At 43.6% G+C, this 24,073-nt stretch overlaps 1 protein-coding gene across 2 annotated transcripts in view; it reads left to right on the forward strand.

Annotated features, from left to right (window-relative positions):
* The window catches only part of LOC144932261 (beta-1,4 N-acetylgalactosaminyltransferase 1-like), a 34,728-nt gene extending 16,371 nt beyond the window's left edge, over nt 1-18,357 (forward strand). The window contains exons 2-11 of one of the 2 annotated variants that reach the window (XM_078856207.1): nt 3,155-3,439; nt 4,112-4,288; nt 6,474-6,580; nt 6,752-6,789; nt 7,010-7,190; nt 7,311-7,397; nt 13,174-13,361; nt 13,932-14,072; nt 16,346-16,583; nt 16,992-18,356. In XM_078856207.1, coding sequence (XP_078712333.1) covers nt 3,155-3,439; nt 4,112-4,288; nt 6,474-6,580; nt 6,752-6,789; nt 7,010-7,190; nt 7,311-7,397; nt 13,174-13,361; nt 13,932-14,072; nt 16,346-16,583; nt 16,992-17,206 — 1,657 coding nt within the window. In that variant the 3' untranslated portion in view covers nt 17,207-18,356. Of the gene's footprint in view, nt 1-3,154; nt 3,440-4,111; nt 4,289-6,473; nt 6,581-6,751; nt 6,790-7,009; nt 7,191-7,310; nt 7,398-13,173; nt 13,362-13,931; nt 14,073-16,345; nt 16,584-16,991 lie in introns of both variants that reach the window. The other variant, XM_078856214.1, reaches the window with a different exon arrangement.
* The last annotated feature ends 5,716 nt before the right edge of the window (nt 18,358-24,073 follow it).

The following is a 24,073-nucleotide window of genomic DNA, read 5'->3' on the forward strand; positions in this document are numbered from 1 at the left end:
CCTGTGGCTTCACAAGCTGAGAGCTTAAAACATGAGGATAAAACATTTGTAAAAAAAATTAACAGCTCATGAGATTTCATGAAGACAGTAACATCATCCTGAAGAGTTAAATTATTAATTCATGCCCTACAAAGTGTCATTGCCATGCCAGCCTTGTAAATGAAAAGGTTTGTTTGTCCCATCAGAGAGAAATCTGTTATTCAGCAAGGCAATGCAGTCTTTTCTGCTTCCTGTTTGTTATTATGTATTAGCCTTTTGCCCGTCCTAGGACGGAAGCTGTAATATTTACGATAAAATTGAGCACAGTATAATAGTATCTTGTGTAAATTTAATGGCAGTGAATCTTGCACGAAATAAAGTCATCAAACACTACATTGCATTTCACTGTAGTACTGTATTAATGGCAGTGAATCTTGCACAAACTCTGTCATTAAAAAGACCTCACTTCATGTGACTGTAGCACTATATTTAACTGACCTTAAATTAGCCTTTTGGCCGTCCTAGGGCGGAAGCTTTAATATTAAAGATGTACATTTACGTTTTCTTGCGTGATTGTAAATTGTTTTCGGAATTGTTGCACGTAAATATATTTAGAACTGAAATGAAACCTCGGTATACGATATTTTGTGTGAATCTCTTGTACTGTATTAATGGCAGTGATTCTTGCACATAAGTGTCATAAAAGACCCTAATTTCATGTCACTGTAGCACTGCATTTAACTCACCTTTATTTAGTTCAAAATCACTGCTCTGATACTTTATTTTGTTGTGCTTTCGCTCGCTGGGGTTGTAATAAATTTGAAATCGATACAATGTCTGGAAAATGACGGAAAAATGTATCTATTTTATCATAATTTAGAAGCTAAATTTTTACTTACCTTTTGTTTCAAGTGCTGAAGAAATAAATAAAGACACCAAATACACTGTGTTCCAGAATATCATTATTTAGTTGATTAACTTTCAATAAAGAAGCATACAATTTAAAGCGAATTTTCCTAAAAAAAATTCTTTCCATTCGACCTGCGGGAGTGTAAAAATTAACCCGCTCATGGTTATTTTATTATTAACTAGCTTTACTCCCTGGCTTTGCCCAGGACTTGGATTCACCACGCCCGGCCGCCTTTGTCCCCCCAGTGGCGATGTTCACACACCACACCAGTTACTCGTTTGAGGCTGAGTCGACCTAGGGGAGGCCCAGGACAGGTTGAAATAATCGTCACCGGTGATGGCCGTGAGCAGGAATCAAACTCAGGTCGCCGGGTTCGTAGCACAGCGCGTTAACCACTACACTACAATGCGTTACGCTTCCACAAGCGCGGGTCACATGACAGATGTGACGTCACAGCTCCCTTGCCGTGCAAAAAATATACGCATTTATTGAGCTCCCCCCCCCCCCCACAATTTTTTTTTTTATTTTGCATGGTGTACAGTCTGGAAAGTACCCACATGGCAAATTTCAAGTTTGTTGCATGTCGGGAAGTACGCTAAACATTTTGAACAGACACACATAATCACAACTTTGCCTTTTATATATATGGAGAGACGGGGGGTGCAGCATGCGGAGTGACGTCACGCACATTACGGACATTTCTTGGCTATTATAGTAGTAATTTGTGGACCCACGTCACATGAAAGCAAATGAGTTGTGCGGTATGAAGGATGCCAAATTTGTGGTGTTTTGCATTGTCTCGGCCTCGCTGTGCGCTGCGTTGCACCGCTATCCGAGTACTTAACCTCGCATCCAATAGACCTTCAGAGCCAGGGTGAACATCCGACTCCAAACGTAATTCATTGAATTGAACGAGGTAAAACTGATGGAAAAACACAGCACAAATACAGCATATGTTAATAATTAGTAATATCAATACAATGAATGAACACTACAGCACCGTAACATTGTCTTAGATAACATGAACTCAACAATAGATCCTGGATGGACCAGGCACCTACATTAGTACTGAACAGCTATACAAGGGAATAAGCTACTGTGTTAAATAAAGGCACATCGTGTAATCATCACACTGCACCCCAAATGTACAGCACTACATATAACACTGACCTGTGGATGAGACATTTCGTCATCCTTGCTCTCAAGATCGCAATATAGTTACTTGGGTACAAGTTTGACTCGACTTATTCAATTATAAGTAGCATTCACAATAAGGCAGGTTGCAGGCTTCGTTGTTAACTAGGCCTCGTATTTATCATAACAATTTAACGGCATTATAAAGGCATTTACAGCATTATAACGGCCATTCTAACATTATAACAGCATTCCCAGTATTAGAAGAACATACACGAACTTACAGACAATGCTTCTTAAAGTCCCACAATGTACAGTTACAGCTATCTTCACTGGGACGCGATGTGTACCACCATTTTGAACTCTGTGTAATGGCGGATGCCAGCCTCGTGGCAGAAAGACTGTGAAATCGTAACTTCCTGGTCACGTGACCAAACTCAACCTCAAAACAGGAAATTCCTGTATACACACACCCCCACTCCTGCCGTGGAGCAAAACATCTGCCGTGAGGCAGAACATGCATTCTATTGGTAGCACCTGGCATAAGTGATTTAACACAGTGGACAACACTCTCTTCTCAATTGCAGTTCCTCTGCCCACATTCTTTATTAACTTGAGGCAGTAGGCTTTTGCAACAAGCCAAACTTTGTTTCCCATGCCCCGACCACTGAATAGCATTATATTTGAAGTACTCATCAATTGGTACAATGTTTAATGACTTAATTTGCATTTCAATGAAGACGGTCACTTGGGTTGCACTATAGCGAGCTGTTGAACTCACAGTAGAAAGGTCACGAGTTCAAACCACTGTTAAGGGGGTTGACTTGGAATGTCCTGCTTCAGGAGTTGAAAAACGAATGCCACTTTGGGCTGCTAATGGGACATCAGCCTTTCCAACACTTGTTTGAGCACCGAGACGCTTTGTAAATAAGTATGTTGGTGAATGCGCAATAATGTACTCTTAAAGGACGTGAGAGCAATTGCTAGAAATGTAGGATGAAGGCCCCAGCCTTAAGCTTTTTTTCCTTTGTGTCTCGGGTATTGTGCAACTGCATAATGCTAAAACGGACCATGAGCAGTAACGCTGCATCCCATCGCATTCTGCTTCTCCCCACAAACATTTGCCCACAGCCGGTGGTCCTGTGGGAGCTTGTGGAACTTGACACTTGTGCGTAAGATGCGCCTGTCTCGGCGCGTGCTCTTCATGGCCACGCTGGCCGGGCTGCTGCTCTACTTCAGTCCGAACCTGCACACGCTGTGGGGTGGCCGCAGGCAGCTCGGGCGGCCCGTAGACGTGGGCTTGGCGAGCGAACACGACGTGACGAGCAACAGCGCCCACATGTCTAGCATCGCGGCTGCCCTGCCTCAACTGACTGAGCTGCACATTCCCTACCGGATAAAGTCGGAAATGCTGACGTGAGTGCACACGTGTCTCTGATGTCCATATGCCCTTCTGACCATGCCTTATGCTTTAAAGTGCGACTGATGGAGCATGCATTTGGTAAATAATGGAAGTTACCGACTTTCAACAAAATAATTTGATGTCTTACCGGATTTGGTGCACCAAGTACGTTTTTTTAATTAATGTTATTTACCAGACATCCCAAGCAAGACCCGTCTAACACTTGTTATTAAGGTAGAGTGTATAAAATCTGATAAAAATCCATGAGAAATCATGAACTTTACAAAAATATGTATCAAATATATAAATGAAAGAATGATAAAAAAAACATCTTAAACGTACATTTAAAAAAGAGTATTCTTTGCATTTGTCAAACCGCCCACAAGTACAATTTGAACATTGGTGTGTGTGATTCTCCGGCTCTGGTCAATTTACAACAACTAACTCACATCCACAACTGGCTTTTTAACATTTTAAACAGCTATGGATGGTATATATGTTGTTTTATTATTGTATCAAATTTTCATTGTTTATGTTTATGGATATTAATGTTTCAATGGCACTTTTGAGGGGGCAAGATATGTGCTAGAAAGGCACCATGCATGTAAGCAAAAATAAAATGTACTTGACCCGTGCGGTTGTTGAATGTTACTGGCCGTGTACGGCTCCCGTGCCGCTCCCCGCAGGTTACTGCCCAGCAACACGTGCACATGCGAGAGCTCTGCACCGCTGCTGCCCGTGCCGGGTCTCGACCGCCTCCTGCCCCACAAGCAGGTCCAGCAGCTGGAGGCGGCGTTCGAGGTGCCACTGCTGAAGGACACAAGCCGGCGCCGGCAGCGGGAGTACTTGACCTTCGCGCTCAGGTGTGCTCCGTCGCCAAGGCTCCGTACTAGCTTTAGATGTCACGGGGGTGCCGCAGTGGCGAGATGTTAACTACCTCGCCTGGTATACAGGACGTCGTGGATTTGATTCTAACCCTGACGCCTGTATATTTGGAGTTTGTGTGTTCTCCCCGTAGTCACGTGGATTTTTCTCCCGGTACAGTATTTGGCTGCTCAACACAGTACACAAAATCCGTGATTTAATCCCATCTGTAAAGGAAGTAATTCCTGACATGCAATACCCTGGTGTCTACAAACTGAGTTGTGGTTGCGGCAGCAGTTACATTGGGGAAACGAAACGACATGTCTCGGACCGCGTTCGTGAACACAAGGCAGATCTGAAACACGGTAGGACCAATACCTCTGCCATTGCTGATCATTGTTTTAACGCTGTGGGCTCACACGAAATAGATTTTTCCAAGACGGAGGTACTCTGCAAACCTACCGGCTACCTTCAGAGATGTGTTCATGAAGCCATCCAGATATATAAACACAGACACAACTTCAACCGAGAGGATAGGTACAAAATGAGCAATCATTGGAAGGATGCTAGATTTCAAGTTTTGTGACTGCAAGGATTCATACTCTTTGGTTCTTTCGGTAAAGTCACGTGACTTTACCGAAAGAACCAAAGAGCATTGGAAGGATGTTATTAACCAGGTAAAGTCTTGACTGTGATGTTTCCATCCTACCTGCCTATGTCAGCTATTATTTCCGACTCTCTGTGTGTGTCTCTCTCTCTATGCCTCTCTCTTAGATCTCTCATGCTCACATGTCCTTTGCATTGCACTCTCATGCCTTTGGATTGTACTCTAATGCTCTCATGCCTTTGGATTGCACCACTCTTAGATTTTACATTAACATGCTAATCTCTCACCTTAACATAGCCACTTCGGTGCCCTCGTCTAGGAGGCCGCTTTGGATTGCACCACTCTTCGATTTCACATTAACATGCTAATCTCTCACATTAACATAGCCACTTCCATGCCCTCGTCGAGGAGGCCACTCTCCTATATTACAATTACATGCTAATTTCTCACATTAACATCATGCTAATCTCTCACATTAACATAGCCACTTCCGTTTCCTCATCGAGGAGGCCGCTCTCCTATCTTACAGTTACATGCTAATTTCTCATGTTAACATCACTAGCTCCGGCCACTTCTTTATGACCCTTGGGATACACCCATTTAAAACCTTTTAAAACAGTCTGCCTCAGCAGCAGACCATGCTTTCCCACCTGATGACCGACGCTTGTGTTGCGCCTGAAACGTCGTGATTTATTTTATTTTATACCTACGTGACTTTACCAAAAGAACCAAAGAGTACTAACCTGGATCTTGTGTTTGTTTAAGATTTTGGAGATCTTTTTGGTAACCCCTGCTATGTATGGCAAAGTGATGGTTTTGATTGGATCCTCAGATGGTTGTCTCCCCATGGCTGGGGAGGCAGCTTTGCGGATTGTACGGTCAGAATATTTATTCATTCTGAGGGCTTGGTGTACGTGTTCCAGATCACTGGCGAGGTGGTGCTGGTCGGAGATGCAACGGGCCCTATGGTGTAGTGTTGTGATGAGGGAATTCTTCTGAGCTGGATGGTGGTGGGAGTCAGGCTTTAGATAGGCATCCGTGTGGGTGGCCTTCCTGTAGACAGTGTACCAACGAGCCATCAGGTTTCTTCTCGATCAAAACATCCAGGAATGCTAGCTTGCCATCATTTACCACTTCCATGGTGAATTTGATAGATGGGTGTATGGAATTGATGTGGTTGAGAAATTGGTTCAGTGCTGGCAGGCCATGTGGCCAGATGACAAACGTGTCATCTACGTATCTCTTCCACAGGGAAGGACGTAGGGTGGATGTCTGGATGGCATCTGTCTCAAATTTCTTCATGAAAACATTCGCTAACGCTGGCGATAAGGGAGAACCCATTGGGATACCCTCATTTTGTTTGTAGAATGTACCATTCCAGGTGAAGTAAGTGTTGGTAAGGCAGTGCCTTACCAAAGTTGGTACATCTGGATTCAGTCCCTATTGGACCTAGTATTTTTGTTATGACGTCAACATATTCCTTGCAGGTGGCTATCAAATCCAATCTGCCTTGGTGGAAAGCTGCTGCTGGTGTCTGCGTGTCACTGAGCCTCATCTGTTGCGTATTTGCCCCACAGGCACGCACTCCCTGTGAAAAAGATGCTGGTGGCAGAGCCCAACTCGCCACTCTCCTACCCGACCCAGGGGCTGCAGGTGGCACCACTGCAGACCATCCTCATACCGGGTGAGAGGCACGGAGGACCCCAGGGTTCTCAATCTATCCCAAATATTTAAGCAGCACACACATGTGAATGAAGGTGAAATTCATAGACATATGTATATTTTATTTACATTTGTATAAAATATTATCTGTCAGAAAGAAAACATTTACGTGAAATAAATCTCTCTTTTTCAGGATTAGGACTACATAATGGTGATAAAGAAATGAAAAAGGTTGGTGTTACTCGTGCATGACGTCAGCAGAAAAATCTGGCTAAAGGTGCCAAAATCATAAATTCCATTGTGATGCATAAAAGAGTTGCAGTGTTACTTGTGAGCACACGAGTAGAACTTCATGTTATTCCCAAGGTAAATTGTCAGAAAATAGATTATTGCAGATTTTATTGTCACCCTTGTGCATTGATGGGCTCCTGTCCCCCCCCCCCCCCACTAGGTGACGCTGTCCGCGAAACTGGGGGTGCTGGACACAATGGCGGAGGTGGGAGAGGTGATGGCAGAAGGGCTGGGCGAGTCACGCCTCTCCTTGAGCAGCTCCCACCTGGAGAACCTCAACCTGCAGCTGCGCACAGTCACGTACACCAACACGGTGTACCAGCCGGGCACCTCCGAGATGGGTATGGCAAGAAGCGACACACGCCCTGCTTGAACGTCCAACCACGGCACCGTGGACCGCGCGTGCCGGCGCGCTCTGCTGACTGGAGCGCTGCTCTCCTTTTCGCTCTCTCTGTCTACAGTGCAGCTGGAGAGCGGGAAACACAGAGCTGAGATACCGATCGTTGTAGCGCACCAGAGCTTGCCCTGGCTCTTCGACCCTGGTCCTGGTGAGTGACAACTGTGAGCATAACATTTTCTCAATTCTGTTTCTCATATTTGTAAATGGACATATTTTGCTAAATAATTAATCCATCATAGTCGAGTTTGTGTGCAAGGAATGTGTAAAGAATCATGGAGAGGCATGTGCTTGGACTTACATTGAGATATGAGGAGAAACACAAGGATTAGAGGACATGTGCAAGTGAGCCATCATATTGCTTGTTAAGAAAAATGAACTAAATTTCTAACGGAGCTCCCAGCACATGGAGCGAAGTGTCAACCGTCACGTTGAACAACGTGTGGTAAAACCCGAAAACACACTGGAGAGCAATCATGCTTTTATATTATTTAGATAACCACTTAAGTATAATTTATCAGTCTGTGTAGCATATCTTGAAGAAGTCAAAAATAAAGGAAATAATTTTCAAAAACTATGTTTAGAATATTATGGGTCTGATATGTAGAATTTAAAGTTTGGAAATGCTGAGTTACGGGCCCCCATGCATTGTGTTTTGTCATTACATCAGAAATTGCATCATAATTGGTATCCTATGACTATTTTATTGAATTTATGATGTTACCATTCTTAACGGTAGACATTCTTCATCAGAGGATTCTAGAGCCCTGGCGCATAAGAAAAACCACTGTACAGTATAACATTCAACATGTACTATACACAACATAACATCACGATTGCATTTATAACGCACGATAGATGACAGAAAACTATAATAATTACACTCTATTATACACTCGATAGCATAATTATATCACAATAAAAATGTACTATACACTAAAATCACTCTATAACAAATAAAACATACTTTACACTCACTCAATGTAGAGGCGAGGGTTGGTGTATCGTCGCAAAATATGACAAACGTTGCGGAAATCCCTTTTCGTGGTCATCGAGGTGCAACACTCTGGCTCGCCAGCAGAATGCAGAACAGCAGAGTGTGGATATATCATCTGTCCTGCTTGGGATAGTTTCGCCCCCTCGTATGTGTGGGTTTACTCCAGGTACTCCACTTTCCTCCCACATTTATAAATTACTAGCGGGAAGTACCTGGCGTTGCCCGGGCGAAAACGACACACACACACATCAACTTAGACACACACACAGACATCGACCCACACACACACAAACACATCGACTAACACACACACACAGCGACTGACACACACACATGGACTGACACACACACATGGACTTACACACACACATACACATCGACGTACACACATCTGGAATTGCCCTGGCAAAAAAGACATGGACAGACATCGACTTACACAAACACATGGACCTAAACGCACACACATATGGACTCAAACACACACACATCGACTCACATACACACATCGACTTACACAGTAATCCCCGATTATGCCACAGCTAGAGCAATTTTCTCTCTCTGGCGAGCCTTAGCGAGGAGCAGTTTGAAAGCAAAGGTCTTCCCAGTACTGGCAGGTACATAAAGGAAAAAATAACTCGATTTGTAGTGTCAATGTCTTCCAAGATTTTCGTGTAGGCTTCTATTTGTGTATCAATCAGCTTTGGTAAATTTTCCTAATAAATGTAAGAAGCTCTAAAGCATTATAGCATAGTTCACAAGGGCATGCAGGTTGTCCCTGTAGGGTGTTGGTAGTCCCATAGATGTGAGGTTTTTCCACCAATGGAGTGCAGTTTGTCCTGAAGGAGGATGAGGGCCTGTTTGAAGATAACATCAGAAAAGTTGACGTCGAGGTTTATATTTTCTAATTGAGCTCTGTGGAGGATGTCCTCACTCATGCCCTCTTTGTATTTTTACCACAGTCCCATGGGGTTAGATGGGCTGCAAACTTGAAGATTTATGCAGAAGAGCAATGTCAATTGGAAAGGGGACTGACCGACAGAAGCTTCTGTCATAGCTTTATGAAGATGGTGATCATGTGCAAGAATTGCACGAAGATTGCAAGCTTCCCTGTATGTTTGACAGACAACTCCATCCACTGTTTAGAGGTCTTGGAAAGATGTGTGCCCTTTGGCAACATGGAGAAGCATTGGGAGAAAGTAGCACTGCTGATTGTTGGGATGAACTGTGTAGACTTGTCCTAAGGCATCAGATTCACCGTCAGCAGCACGTCGCTTACATTTTTTTTTAGCAGTCCATGTATAGTAGGAGGGAACTTAATGGTAGAGGAGGTTGGCAGCAAATGGGTCACTTTGGCACCAAACAAAGAACGCCATAAGGGTGGTATCTTGTTGAGCCAGGGCCTGCTGTTGGGCATTTCCTTTGGTGACGTAGATGCATTGACCATTTTGGAGGTGAAGTGCCAAATGGACGACTGTGTGGGAACGGTCATGGACGAGGAAGCCAAGAAATGTGCAAATGGCCTCATTTTTGCTGATGTATCTTCCTTGGAAAAAAGTTTTAGCTCATGCACACTTTGCCCCTCTGTTTTGTAAGGCAACGACAGCCATGTCAGAGCCTTTGTTGATGTATTTGCAAACATATTTGATGGATTTTTTTAGAATAGCAGAATATCACATTAAAGTGGGCCTGGAAGATCTTGCACAGAAAAGGGCAGTAGGGAACGATCCACCGGTTGTGAACCTTAATTTCCGAGTTAGTGTCAGGTGTGAGCATTGTTTGAAATCCACCATGCTCAATATTTCTGTGACGATATAGAGGATAGCCATCATGGGCCGACTGAGTGTCTTTCAAGTAGTTCAGTGGATACCTCTTGGTACACCTGTCGTCTTGCATACATGGCGCATTTGGATAGAACTGGCCACATGGGCCATAGACCATTTGGTTGCAGACCACATAGAAAAAGAGTAGAGTCTTGATAGGGGTGGGATAGCTCAGCACTGGTAAATGTGTCAATGTGACTTGCATGAATTGTTTCCCTCATCCATAGTGAAGTGTGAGCATGAGGAAGACGACGTTTTTGCCACCCAATGGTATGCAAGTTACTGCTTGTCTATCCAAAGACGTCGCCTTCGTTGGTCGTAATAAGCATCATGAGGTCATAAACTTGGAGTTTTAAGAGCCTCGCTAAGATGTCATGTCTGTCTGGTGGCTTTTGGTTTGGATCTCCTTTAATTTGGGATTGCAAGTGAATGTGATGAAGAGATGGGGCGTGCCATATTGGCTGATGTACGTCATGGCATCCTGAGTCTTCTCATGCATGTATCTTGGTGCAGCTGTGAAGGATGAAGGCAAAATAACTAATCTGCCCACATTTTGAGCGTTTGCATCTCCTTCAGCATTGATGGCATCCCAGATATGAGCATACTGTTCACACACAGGCGGTTTTGATTCAGTTGAATGTAAAGAAGGCGCTCACTCTCAATGTTGGCATACTCATCGACAACATACTGGTGAAAGAGGTTGGCGCACCATAATATGTGGTTTCCTCCTCTGTCCGTAATCATGAAGGAATATAAGTTGTTTTATAGGAGACAGTTTTGTGAGGATGTCTTTGTCCTGCAGCTTTGTAATTGGAGGAATGTTGACGTGGTACCCATCTTGGCCTTGAGACAAGAAAATGTGTTATTGTAGGGCATCGTATGCTCTGTTAGTCTCAGGAAGTCGTGTGATGGTGTTTTCTTGATATGGAAGAACAATGTCTCTCTCACAATATTCCTCACCCACCGTAAGAAAGCAAGGTGAACAATATGTGGGGCATTGAACCTCCCTGCGTGCTCCCCGCTTTGGTGGAAAGTAAAGGTGCGGTACGGCAAAATTTAAATGGGTGATGTTAGCACGAATGTAACAAAACGATAGACGAAATGCAATGGGCTGTAGCTAAGAAAGTCCAACGTATTTAGCAGTATAACATATTAATCAGCATCGCAGTACTACGTATCAGTAAATAGCGTGACGTGAGCAATGGAAACAATAGGAATGCATTGAAGAAATAAGCTGAAATAAGTGTACATTAAAGAGCAGCAGTATGCACAAGTAAGTTGAGAAGCAGGCTACAGTCTAGATTATAGACTGCTAGTGTGCTGACTCAATGCAATAAGCATTGCTACAGTCGACATAAAAAGCTGGCAATACGGGCAGCAGCTGAAAAAGCAGGATATAGTTGACATGAAAGACTAGCAGCACACTAAGTGAGGTAAAGAAGCAGGCAACAGATTATAGACTGGCATACACTCATAATGGCCAAAAGCAACATTAGCAGTATAGACAATAGAGTGCCAGTGCACTGACGTTAATTAATCAGCAGGCAGCAGGCCACAGCACAGACTCGCAGTACATCATCGCAGCGTCATAAAAACACCTAAAAAGAAAATATTTAGCAACCTAATAATGAAATATTAGTTTTCTGCACACAAACATTTTTATTGTAATATTTGACAACTTATAAGTTTCATAATAGTAAACAATTAACCTGAGTTATTTGCGAAAGATTAAATAAAAGTGTACATTACATTACTGTAGTGAGGACTAGTCCCGTGCAGAGCCCACGGCCTCGCCTAGATTGCCCAGCCGGAGGAGGTGACACATTGCCATGCTGGGTGCTGGACTGCTCTCCCCATCCGTGCTGCAATAATGCTATGTAAGTGCTATAATATTAATATCTACGGACTTTATATCAGTAACTGCACGCATTGGGGTGGGGGGGGGGAGAAGAGGACATAAGACTGTGAAGAATGAACCTCAGCGTTTTGTGTATTTTTTTTTAAGCATTGTTAATGCGAATGACATTTTTTAGCAATCGTGTGTGCGTTGCTAGGAGCAACTCCTGTCAGTGTTTTTCGCTTGTGCACTTGTGTGCTTTGTCCCACGCCGGGCAGAAAAACTATATAAATATAGAAAATCGCACAAATCGCTAATTAAACTAATTTTAAGGTGACGGACGTGGAAAAGGAATAGTGCTTGCCAACCACGGGGCTTACGGCGTGGTACCTGGCACATTTTTTTTTACATAAACCCCACCGTTTGAGAGCCAAATCCCTCACAAGCGCGTGAACACACACAGACAGACGGATAGACAGATTATGTAAACCCCACCATTTGAGAGCCAAATCCCTTGCAAGCGCGTGAACACACACAGACAGACGGACAGACAGACATAGAAAAAATGACATTTATACTGTATATAAGATACTCTTATATAAGCGCACACCTTTATCTATCTGTGATGAACGCTGCACTTTCTGTCGTTTTCATGCAGGGGGCGCTGCAAACCTACGCGCCCCCTGCATGAACGACGGAGGTGCAGGGACAGACGTTCGATTACGTTGGAATCGATCTACAGACGGCGATGTTCTCGCACGACCAGCTCTGTCGCCTTATCTCGATTCCGCAATTCCAAACAGGTGAAAGTCCACATTGAACCGAACCCCCAGCAAGGCCATCTACTTAACGACGAGAGAAAATTCACACTAAATGTCGTTTTCAATGAAGTCTTCCAGATGTAAAATGATATAAGCTTTTAATGAAGAAATACAATTATCTAATTAAAAACATAATACAATTCAAAGATGTTTCATTTTAAACTTAAAAACGGAGCATCGAGTGCTTGCGTGAATGTGTCATCCCCGAACAACCCCTAGTTTATAAATACTCACTTATTAACTGAAAGAATCTAAACGTATAGAGAACTGCAGAGCAATTGTTGGCACTAACTCACCACTTGGCGGCCCTCCAGCTTGTCTATGCATCCACAGCGATTATGAGATGCAACTTGCATGAACACGAGATATGAAGTTAATCAAAAGATTTGTTTAAAAAATATGAGATTAGATAAAGACAATGAGGGGCTAATTTTGCGACCCTTCTAAAACAGATGGAAATATCAGCAACCTCGTGACGGTGGTAACCAAGACGTTCTTGCGCTACGACAAGCTGAAGGGGCTCATTGCCAGCATCCGGAGATTCTACCCGGACATCACCATCATCGTGGCGGATGACTCTGAGCACGTCGAGATGCTCCGCGAGCCGGGTGTGGAGCAGTACATCATGCCTTATGGGAAGGTCGGCACCGATTATTAGGGTTGTAACAATTCTCAAGCACGTGACAGATGCATTAAATCACACGTGTAAAAATAGATGTATCTAAAAATGCAATTTTATGTAATGGATTAATGTGATGACTCCAGCCACGAGCGGCACCACAATGCTAAAATAGAATCGATTCTTAACTGAAATGATTTACAGTTCTTACAAGGCGGGTGAATTGTTGGAGCCTAATTGTTTTTTCATTTGGACTTCACCACGTCTGACATTTTACCAGGCAATGCTGTGACAACCTTTTTGACTCTTAAGTGCTCACGAGAATGATGACCAGTTTCAATTCAACAGGAGCCTTTCTTTGGACAGCCTGGCCCCTACAATATGATTTTTCCAGGCCGGCAAGTTTGTTAGTGGCTCAGAGCCACGAACATAAAATCACTAGCCTATGCTCATTGGAGCATCAATTCACTTTAATGTAATGTGATTTTTGTTTTTAAATTAACTTTGTTTAACGTTTCGTGATGGCAAAATGCGAAGTAGAATTGGCAAGTCACCAGAAAAGTCTGACATTTCTCCCTCTTGCCCACAAAGGGCTGGTTTGCCGGCAGGAATCTTGCCATCTCCCAGGTGAGCACCAAGTACCTGTTGTGGGTGGATGATGACTTCCTCTTCTCGGAGAACACGAAGCTGGAGCGCATGGTGGAGGTGCTGGAGAAGACTTCCCTGGACGTGGTGCGTCTGCCCAGACTTGCCCCTTTGTTTTCTGCTCAAGCTCTCTGATGTGTGTGTGTGTTTGGGTTGTACTGCATGTTCTTTGGCATGATGTCCAACGTTTCACTCTATGTGTTGGGAGCTCATTCAGGAAATATATAGCATAATCGTGACAACCTGCACAATAGTACAGGCGCAGAACTTCCAATCAAGATGGGCACTGTGAAATGCGCCTTTGACCCATGTGGTCTACGTTGATTTTTTTAATAAATAATTATTTCCCATCAGTCCGATAACTACCTGCTCGATGTGGTGGCATAGACTGCACCTGCAAGAACGTCACCTGGAGGTGGCGCTAGTGGATCACACAATGAGCCATGTGTCATACAATAAAAGTCCTCCTTCCAAGCCCACTCATGCATGCCCAGCTCCCTGCTCCCGTATTTGTTGTGTGTCAAATTGTATTGCAATCCCTTTGGTTTAAAAATCCAACTGCAGGTCAATTAAATATCTATAGGAAGCAGTACAGTAAGTAGGGTGCTCATCTATCTGTGTTAAGTTCTAGAATTCTAAGTTGCCTTCTTTTGAAAATGTTTAGCCAAACATTTTCAAAATAACTTTCCTGGAAAACAGCTCAGCAAGGTATCTGCTTAAAAAAATATTTAAATAAAAAACGTCTCAGATTCCGAACACGTTTCCAGAGGGTCCTACATTGGAGTAATTTGCAAATTATACAAATGAAAGAATCCATATGCACACACATGCACATACAATTAGCGAGTGTATGTGCATGTATGTGTATATGCCTTTGCAGACTGCCCTACATGACATCATAATAAGTCTGGACCACTCGATTGGTTTCACAGGATTGGAAGGATGCCCTGGTGGTCCCCCTGTTTAAGAAGGGGGACCGTGCAGACTGTAACAACTACAGGGGCATCTCCCTCCTCAGTGTGCCGGGAAAGGTCCTGGCAAGCATTATTCAAGATCGCCTTGCCAGGCACGCTGAGGAGAGGCTTGCGGAGCCCCAATGTGGTTTCAGGAAAAGGCGGTCCTGCACAGATGCCTTATTTTCTGTCTATCTGCTAGAGCAGAAGTGTAGGAAATTCCAACAAGACCTACATCTCTGCTTTATTGACCTGGTCAAGGCATATGATAATATCAGTAAGCCTGACCTCTGGGTTGTTCTTCATGCTTTTGGAGTCCCCTACTCTCTGCTCACAATCATTACGGACCTTCATGATAGTGAGCAGGACCGGGTAAAACTACGTGGCCGGGAGTCGGAGCCATTCCATATTCACTTTGGGGTGCGACAGGGATTTCCTCTGGCTCCCACATTATTTAACATCTATTTCGACCATGTAGTTCATTAAGCCTTTGATCGCTGTACCAGAGGTATTTCCAACTGGTACATATATAATGGGAGGCTGATCGACGTCCAGGTCCGGTCAAGGGATGGCTCTCTATTGGTCAACCATGTTATGTATGCCGATGATCTGGTGATTGCTGCTCACTCAGAGGAGGAGTTGGAGGCGCAGCTGCTGAACCTGGAGCATGCCATGAAGAGGTGGGGCTTTACCATCAGCCCCACCAAAACTAAGCACCTGCCTGGGTATTTTGTACCATCAGACACTCCACCCCCATAACTCCCAATTGGTGATGGGGCAGTTGTGGAAATTGTGGAAAGTTTTACATACCTGGGCAGTGTGCTCATGACAGGCTGTGGTTTGACAGCAGAGTTCTTCGAATCAGTCGAGCGGAATTATCTTTTAATCGGCTGCGTAACGCTGTGTGGAAGCTACCTGTTGCTTCACACGAAGCTTCAGTTCTCTTGCGAAACGTGGACCTCCCATAATGAAATATCTTAGCGGGTTAGAAACCTTTTGGCTGGCCTGCCTACTATCCATCCCGAGTTTAACCAGACTGGATTGTGTGAGGAACTCACAAATCCTTGAAAGATCGGGATAAAGTCCCATCGGTGAGCTCCTCCAGCAGGCAAGGCTGCGTTGGCTGGGTCATGTAGCCCACATGCCCAGCCACCGCGTGCCTAAAGAGCTTTTGTTCGGCCAGATAGAGGGGGCTAAATGGGCGCGACACTGGCTGGAGAAGAGATGGAGTGATATGGTACAATAGGATGTGGAGCTGAGTGGACTTGGTGGTTGCTGTTATATGCCCTTGCATTTGTTTGCATGGTTTCTTCATAAGTCAATATTTGTGATGGTATGCCGTGGTTTGCGCTAGTTCCATGAGATTTGTTGCGGTGCTGTTTCATGCACAAACCATTCTGCTTGCAGGTTGGAGGAGCAGTGCGGGAGGTGACCGGCTTCCAGACCACGTTCCAGCACAAGCTGGAGGTGCAAGCAGGAGAACCCGACGGGTACTGTCTGCACCAGCACCGTGGTTACTACCACCCGCTGGCCGGCTTACCCAACTGCGTGCTCACGGACGGAGTGGTGAACTTCTTCATGGCGCACACGAGAAACGTGCGCCGGGTTGGATTCGACCCTCAACTCAACCGCGTGGCTCACACAGGCACGGACCCTCACGCACGCTGCATAAACACGATGAAATCAATGCCCCATGATCCGGAAATTGTCCGTTAATTTTGCGTTAAGTATACGTACATTTATACATGTACGGTTACATTTAAAGTAACAATTTCCCACAAATAATTCTGGGCTTATTAAAGGTAATGTTTGTTTTTGTAATGTTTCTGATGGAGCTAAAATTAGGATTTCATGAACATAAAATGTACCATTTGTGTGGGAAATGCCATTATGCTCCAATATTTTATTTTGGTTAATTCAACAAATATATAATTTTAATAACAATCAACTTTTTTCTATATGGTTAAATAAAAAAAATAAAAAATCTGTTGAAAACTATAAATGCACACGCAATTATGTTCCTCTTTGTTTCTCTGCATTTGCGGAACCCTAGAGTTTTTCATCGATGGGCTGGGTGAGCTTCGCGTGGGCTCATGCAGCGACATTTCGGTGAATCACGCTTCCAAAATCAAGCTGCCTTGGACTCAGGGGGACAGCGACCGCAAGTACAACGAGTTCCGCTACGCTAGCGGCGCAGACGGAGCCCTCAAGCGAATGCTCCGCTCCCTTTACTTCAAGAACCGCCTGAAGTGCTACAGCAAGGATTAATGTCTATTTTTAAGGCATCCCTCCAGGAACCTGGAGGAGCCTGGAGATATTAAAATGTTACCAATCGGTCCCTAAACCGACTGAACACCATATTTGGGGCATGTTTTTTACACGTAAGTTGTCTGCCTAAAAAAAAAACTGAAATCGTTGCTCTTATATACACTCAGCAGTCATAACTAAACACTCCAATGGAATAAGAGGATTATTTTTTGTCCACGAAACAGATGTGTGTTAAGCACAATGAGGACTTTGTTGAGGTTTTTGTGAGGGAAAGATACTTAGTGGAAAGAATCGCCATACAACCACCTAGTTTACTGGGCAATGGGGACAATATATTGGATTATTTTGACTAAAAGAACAATTTCGGATAAAAAAATGTGAATGTTAATGATGTGTTTAAATCTTTTACACCATTGGAACCTCCTTTGCCAGTAGCAAAATATGATAATTGTTTTTTTACCCTTTTATCTGGCAACAAAACTGACACCTTTTTTTTACAAGGAGTCGTGTTTGCATTGACCACAATGCCTGCGGTCGGAATGCAAACAAAAAACACAACTCTGATAATGTATGCACTGTACAATTTTCAAGGACAGTGCATACATTATCAGAGTTGTGTTTTTTGTTTGCATTCCGACCGCAGGTATTGTGGTCAATGCAAACATGACTCCTTGTAAAAAAGGTGTCAGTTTTGTTGCCAGATAAAAGGGTAAAAAACAATTATCGTGTTTAAATCTCTTTGTCTGAAGTGTGCATGTGAAAAAACACGTTTAGTGTGGCGTGTGTGAGGGGCAACTTTGCCCTGCTGCTTATGATGGAATTTTCACTGTTTATGTTGGGGACTCTTTTTCATAATGAACAAGTTAATAGCACATAAATAAAACTACTACTGTTTTGTAAAGCATGGTGAATATTTTTTCCTAACAGCTAAACATTTTTTTTACAAATGTGCATATACTTACGAGCAATTATAGTATTAATTCACTTTCTATATGGGAATATAATTTATGACTCGTTAAAATGATTAATTTGCTGCTTGAGATGACATTTAAAACTAAATGAAAGACAAAACACTGTATTGTTTTTGTTTATGAAGTGGTATATCAATATGAATCTTTATGCCAATATAATTCAATAAAAAATGTCAAGTGCTTTTAAAAAGTTTTATATCCCCACATTACCTTTGTGTGATTTAAGATGGTGGGTGGCTCTCCAATCAAAATATAAATCTTGGAGTCATTTTAGAGTTCAGGCCTATATTACTGTAATCAGTCTGGTTTGTCACAAAAGTGTCCTATATACAAGCATGAATCTCACCCCTCAATTTTTCATGAGCTTTTCCATTGATAGATCTACATTTTTAAGTGTAACGAAAGAGAATTATGAACTTAAGTAAATGTCAACTTGCTCACAATTTAACCATTAATATATATTAATTAACTGTAAATATTTGAAAGCAATTGACAGCCCACAGGAGCCCACCACCTATTGGTAAGGAGATGGTAAAAATCAGTGCCTGGCCAATGCTTTCTAAATAATGCTTTAATTGACATCTGGCAACCTGCCGAGGGGGACAATTCCCATTAAACCTTTACATGGTTCACATGGGTCCTCTGTCCGAGTTCCTCTCACTGCATAGCCCAGTGCCCGTGACCCTCTGCCATGTAGGCCCCAGTACCATCGCACCACCTGCACATTCGATCGATACAGTATGCCACAGATTAGAAGCTTCCAAACGTTCTTATATTACTCACAACATTTGAAAGAGCAACATATGTTAAAGTAACTGGGAGCCCACACGTGGCGAACTTTGTCTAAGGCCTTCATTGAAATTCCTCACACTATACAACATACGCACTCCTCAGGAGTCCCAGGCACACGTCACACACCCCTTATATATGTTTTCTGTCCCCAGATTTTTCCAGAAAGTTTCTCTAGCTCCTTATTTCATGAAAAATCCCTCTCCTGCAGTCCTCAGCCATTCCCCCTGCCTTCTTCCCAGTTGCGTTCCTGCCGCCTTTATATAATGTTTGATTAATTTGGGATGTCTCCGTGTTCGCACCCAACCCAACTTGTCCCAACACGACCCTTACGCACGTATGAAGTTACAGCTAAGGTACATAGGTTTTAAAGCTACACCTGATGTTATCTAAGTATTACGATAACGGAAAGCAATGCAATCATATGGATGGGAGAGATGACAGAAGCATTAATCCAAGATAGAAACGATGAGGGAGAGATTTTTGATTAAAAAAGGCTTTACCCTTTCTGGCAACAACACAGGAGGTGTTAAGATATTTAAACACCAAATAGTGTAGACACCTACTTCAAGGCATCAAGTCTGCATTCACCGCACATGCTTGTGGTAAAACATGCAAACAAACATACTTTGATAATATACGCATTGTCTTTTAAACTGATTGGACGACACCAGAGACAGCCTTCTTTATGACCTTGTCTCACCAGTATTAGACCAGCAAATGCCAAAAGTACAAAGGCAATGCAAATATCAGTGACTAACTCGGAGACGATAAGACTTGGAGGCACTTCTTTATTAACAAGCACCATCAGGGTTAACACCAGGGGCGGTTTCTTCATTAGGGCGATTGGGCGACGCACCACCAATCTCAGCCGTTACTGTGCCTCTGGATATAGTCCAATCAGCGTCATGTCACGTTCTGTGGAGTACCGCCTCTTTTTGGGCGATTTCACTCTGGCTGAGAATCGCCCCGTGTGGTCCCATAGACTTACATTCAAAGGCGTTTTTTTTCGAAAGGCGGGCGCTGCAATACATTCTCTATGGCTTCCGGGAGGGCTCGCACTAACGTGCTTACGTCATCATACGTAAGCACGTTTCAGTCAACAATGTTATTTGTCGCCACCTAGTGGAATCTTTAATAAAAGAAACTAAGTGGATTGTAATAATAGTGAGATAGAAACAAACAAGATGTATTGTAAGAGTCACTTTATTTTTCATTAATATTAAAGAAGTGAAGTTGCCTTTACATGCTTAAGCTGTTAATTTATCCATTGCATGGGTGGACCTTATCCTTATCAATCATCCAGACATTTGCCCCCCCTAAGAGATTTTGCAGGAGCCGCCACTGGTTAACACTCTTTATCAATTAGGCCGTCTATTGTCGGCGACGCTACTCAGCCAGGACAGTTGGTAGGCTGCCTGATGACGACGAGAAGGATGGTGAAGACAACGAGAAGAACGGTAATTAAGGACTTCAGCAGCACGACGGGGATTCCACTCCAACAACAAACCCCGAGGTCCCCTACAGAGGCCTCCCCTTATACTCTCAGCGTGGCCTCGCTCCGCCCCCAGCCACGCGCCCTTTCTGAAACCTACTATTGACCCCTGATAATTTTCAAAAGGGCGGATTGTTGTGTATAAACCCCCTTTTTAATTTTTTAATATTAATTTTTTTTTTAAGAATTATTCTGCCAACATATATAATTATTTATTTTTAATAGACACGGGGCAACTTGGGAACAAACACACTCACACACTCCCACAGATGCACGCATACCTCACCTCAAAGGGCTAGAGGGCATGAAAGAGGGCAATAAAGGTCATAAAAACTCCCCGAATTTCACACAAGAGGAACAAGGGAGGGGAGAATTGCAGGCGGGGGGTTAGAATGACATCCTTTCGTTAAAAAGCCTTACAAAACCAGGCACCACGGAGGAAGAGATAATTATATTCTTAACAAAGGAAATAGCATCGACAACAAAAAAAAACACAGACGGGTTTGAATCCTCATTGTTAATTCCATACGGACATTATGTACACTTGGTAGTTCGACACGGCCGGGCCGAAGCATCAAAGAATAATTATGGCTTCGGTCGCTCCAAAACAAAAATTCCTAGCCGGGATATCAGATTAAATAATCACAAGAAGTCAAATAATAAGTACGGAATTAAAGTGGATCTCCTAGAGGAGCTAAGGGCGGAGAAGTCTCTCATAATTAACCAAACGCAACACCCCATGAGAAGCGAGCAACACGGCCGTCTTTGTCTTTCCAAGAGGATCTCCACACGCAGGCACAAAGCCAGGAAATGGCCCCATAAAGATCGTAGCGCGCGGGCAACGACTCGAGAAAGGAAATTAATAAATAAAACACGTGCAGGGCGTTCCAACACGGACAGCAGGATTTGCACACGCGAGCAAATAACATTTCCATGGGAGATCGGGTCACGATGAAACATCGTGAACACGGTTTCGGCATAACTTGGGCATAATGGAACTAAGCACATTTCAACTTCCAAACCAAAACAACTTAAGCTGTGTGAGACAAAATATATGATCCCCGAGCAAGGGAGGGAATAATTAAGCTCGCTTAACGCGTAGGTTTTCACGACAAATATTATTCAGAAACAAAAACATGGATTAGAATATTTTTTTTATATAACTCGATGTGAACACAATCGTCGGTCTGGTTAATGGATAACTTAGGTGGCGCCGTCGCAAGGCCCCCACCCCTCCTTCCAGAATAATTACACAGCTGTGTCTTCAAAGCTAATAAACATATGGACTAACACACACGGACAAACACACACAGACGGACACGACACACACGGACGCACAACTTCACCCCCACAGGAAGGTTTTATGACAGCCTTTGAACAACTCGGGAAACTGAGTGGAATTTCCCGATATAAGCCGAGGAAAAATCCATTCAAAGCAGATCGTCAGGGGCTCTGGGCCCCATCTCGTCTCCGGGGCTACGGCCCCACCACAGATCGTCACGGGGCGTCGGCTCCACCTCCTCTCGTCACCGCCAACGAAGAAGTTTTTCGTCATCCAGAATGACGAGGTTCGCGGGGTAGCGACATGCAGCAACAAGCCGAGGTCTGAACCACCTGAGAAGAATCGCTACCCTGAGTCGCCGAGCTGCGAGTGAAGCCAACAATGACACCAACGTCCACCCTGCCACGAACGAAACATCGCTCCTCGTCAGAGTGACGACCAGCGATCAACCCGCAGGAAAGGCGGAGATCGCCAAGCGAGCAAAGCAGAGAGCGCGAAGCAGTGGAGAAAGCCTGATTGAACGGCTGTGAGGAGGAGGACAGCGCCATCGCATGCGCCGTGTGTTTGAGATGCACACCAACCCCCAGTGAGCACAGCCGCGTCGTCCAGAGCCACAAGCCAACACAGCCTGAAGCAAGGGCGAGTGTCCGTGTGAAGTTGGCAACGATCAAGGAGAGAGCCACAGCAGCAGCACGACCCGGGCGACACCGAGCGTCGTGCCAACTCGTCATCCAGCAGTAGAGGGAGAGAGAGCGCAAGAGCAGCACGACTCGGACGTCACCGGGCGTCACCGAGCGTCGTGCCAACTCGTCATCCAGCAGTGGAGAGAGAGAGAGAGAGCGCACAAGCAGAGATGTCCGAGTGTGGGAGCAGCAGGGGCTTTCTGCGGCCACGCCCAACCCAGAGAGGAACTTCGCTGGCGGCGGGTTGTATCCTCCCACACCACGCAAGCTAACGACACAACTCCCGGCTCTAAGAAATTTAATTAATATTACGAGGGGACAACGCACACACAGCACGCACACGAATAAGACTTTAAAAAAATATATATCTTTGCGTTTCAAAAAGGGTTGCCATTTCGAGGTGGTGCGTTCACTACCACCTGATTGTGCAAAGCAGTTGCTGCCGTCGAGTTACATGAATAAGAAATGTTTTAGTCATTCAATTTCGTTAATTGCATAATCTTGCCCATGAATTTATTGACGTATACTCGCTTTCGCATACTAGAGTGTCATGTGCTTGTTTAGAATTAAAATTGCTTAACACCAACTGTTCGAGTGCTTCTTTCCAAGTCCATGCAAAACTGTCTTATTCATACGAGCTGTTACCTGCGATGAGATATGAAAATGGAGACCTAAAATATCATAAGACACACTAGGATAATCGGTAAATGTTTAATCAATGATAATCGTGTTATCCTGATTGATATAACTCTGGATAAACGAAACTAAGCCTAATTAGCATAACTGCACACATTAACATAGGCGCAAGCATCCGCATAAATTACTACGATTATCTCCGTGATTATCATAATTTATGCATATAATCACATACATTATCATAATTTATGCATATAATTACACACATTAACATAATTAATGCTATTTGCGCATTTTTCGGAAAATTATTAATTTTTATTATTTTTATCAAAATTTCATAATCCAACATATACAACACCCCTCTCATGTATATCCTGTCCTGCTGACGTCAGGACTGCCGTGCGCCACAGATCCTTTTTCTTTCCAGCAGCCAGTGCTATGCCACTACATCTATAACACCTTTTGTGTTGTTGCCTTAGAAGGTAAAGCCTCTTCTTATTTTTTCATAATTTGATCATGGCAAAAAAGTCCCATAGAGATATTTTTAGAAACATTAACGGACATGTATTTATAGGAGGTATGAGAGAGATGATGGGAGACAGATGCACTCAGATGTGATTTGAAAAAATATGTTACAGAAGATGCCTTTCATAAAAAGCAGGAGATGAAGATATGATCAAAAGAGATAGCAGATATGTATTCAGATAACTTATAGATACTAGAGAGATGTACTGAAGAGAAATCTAAACTATAGACAAGAGATGTATTCAGAAAATATATGAAATGGAAGACAGATGATGTAGTACAGGGGAACTAGCACACGCGTAATGCACACACCAGATAAGTCGTAATGCACCAGGCTCCGATCGCCAATGACCCTCAACCCCAAGATTAACTTCAAAGGCTACCTCTTGAGCAAGACAGCGAAATAAACGTGATTGAGGGCTATTTATATATTTAACAACACACAAAACGTGCACTGTAAGTCGTCTGTTTTTTTTTATTTTACGC

The sequence above is a fragment of the Lampetra fluviatilis genome, chromosome 1 (assembly GCF_964198595.1).
Source record: "Lampetra fluviatilis chromosome 1, kcLamFluv1.1, whole genome shotgun sequence".
Classification (NCBI taxonomy): Eukaryota; Metazoa; Chordata; class Hyperoartia; order Petromyzontiformes; family Petromyzontidae; genus Lampetra; species Lampetra fluviatilis.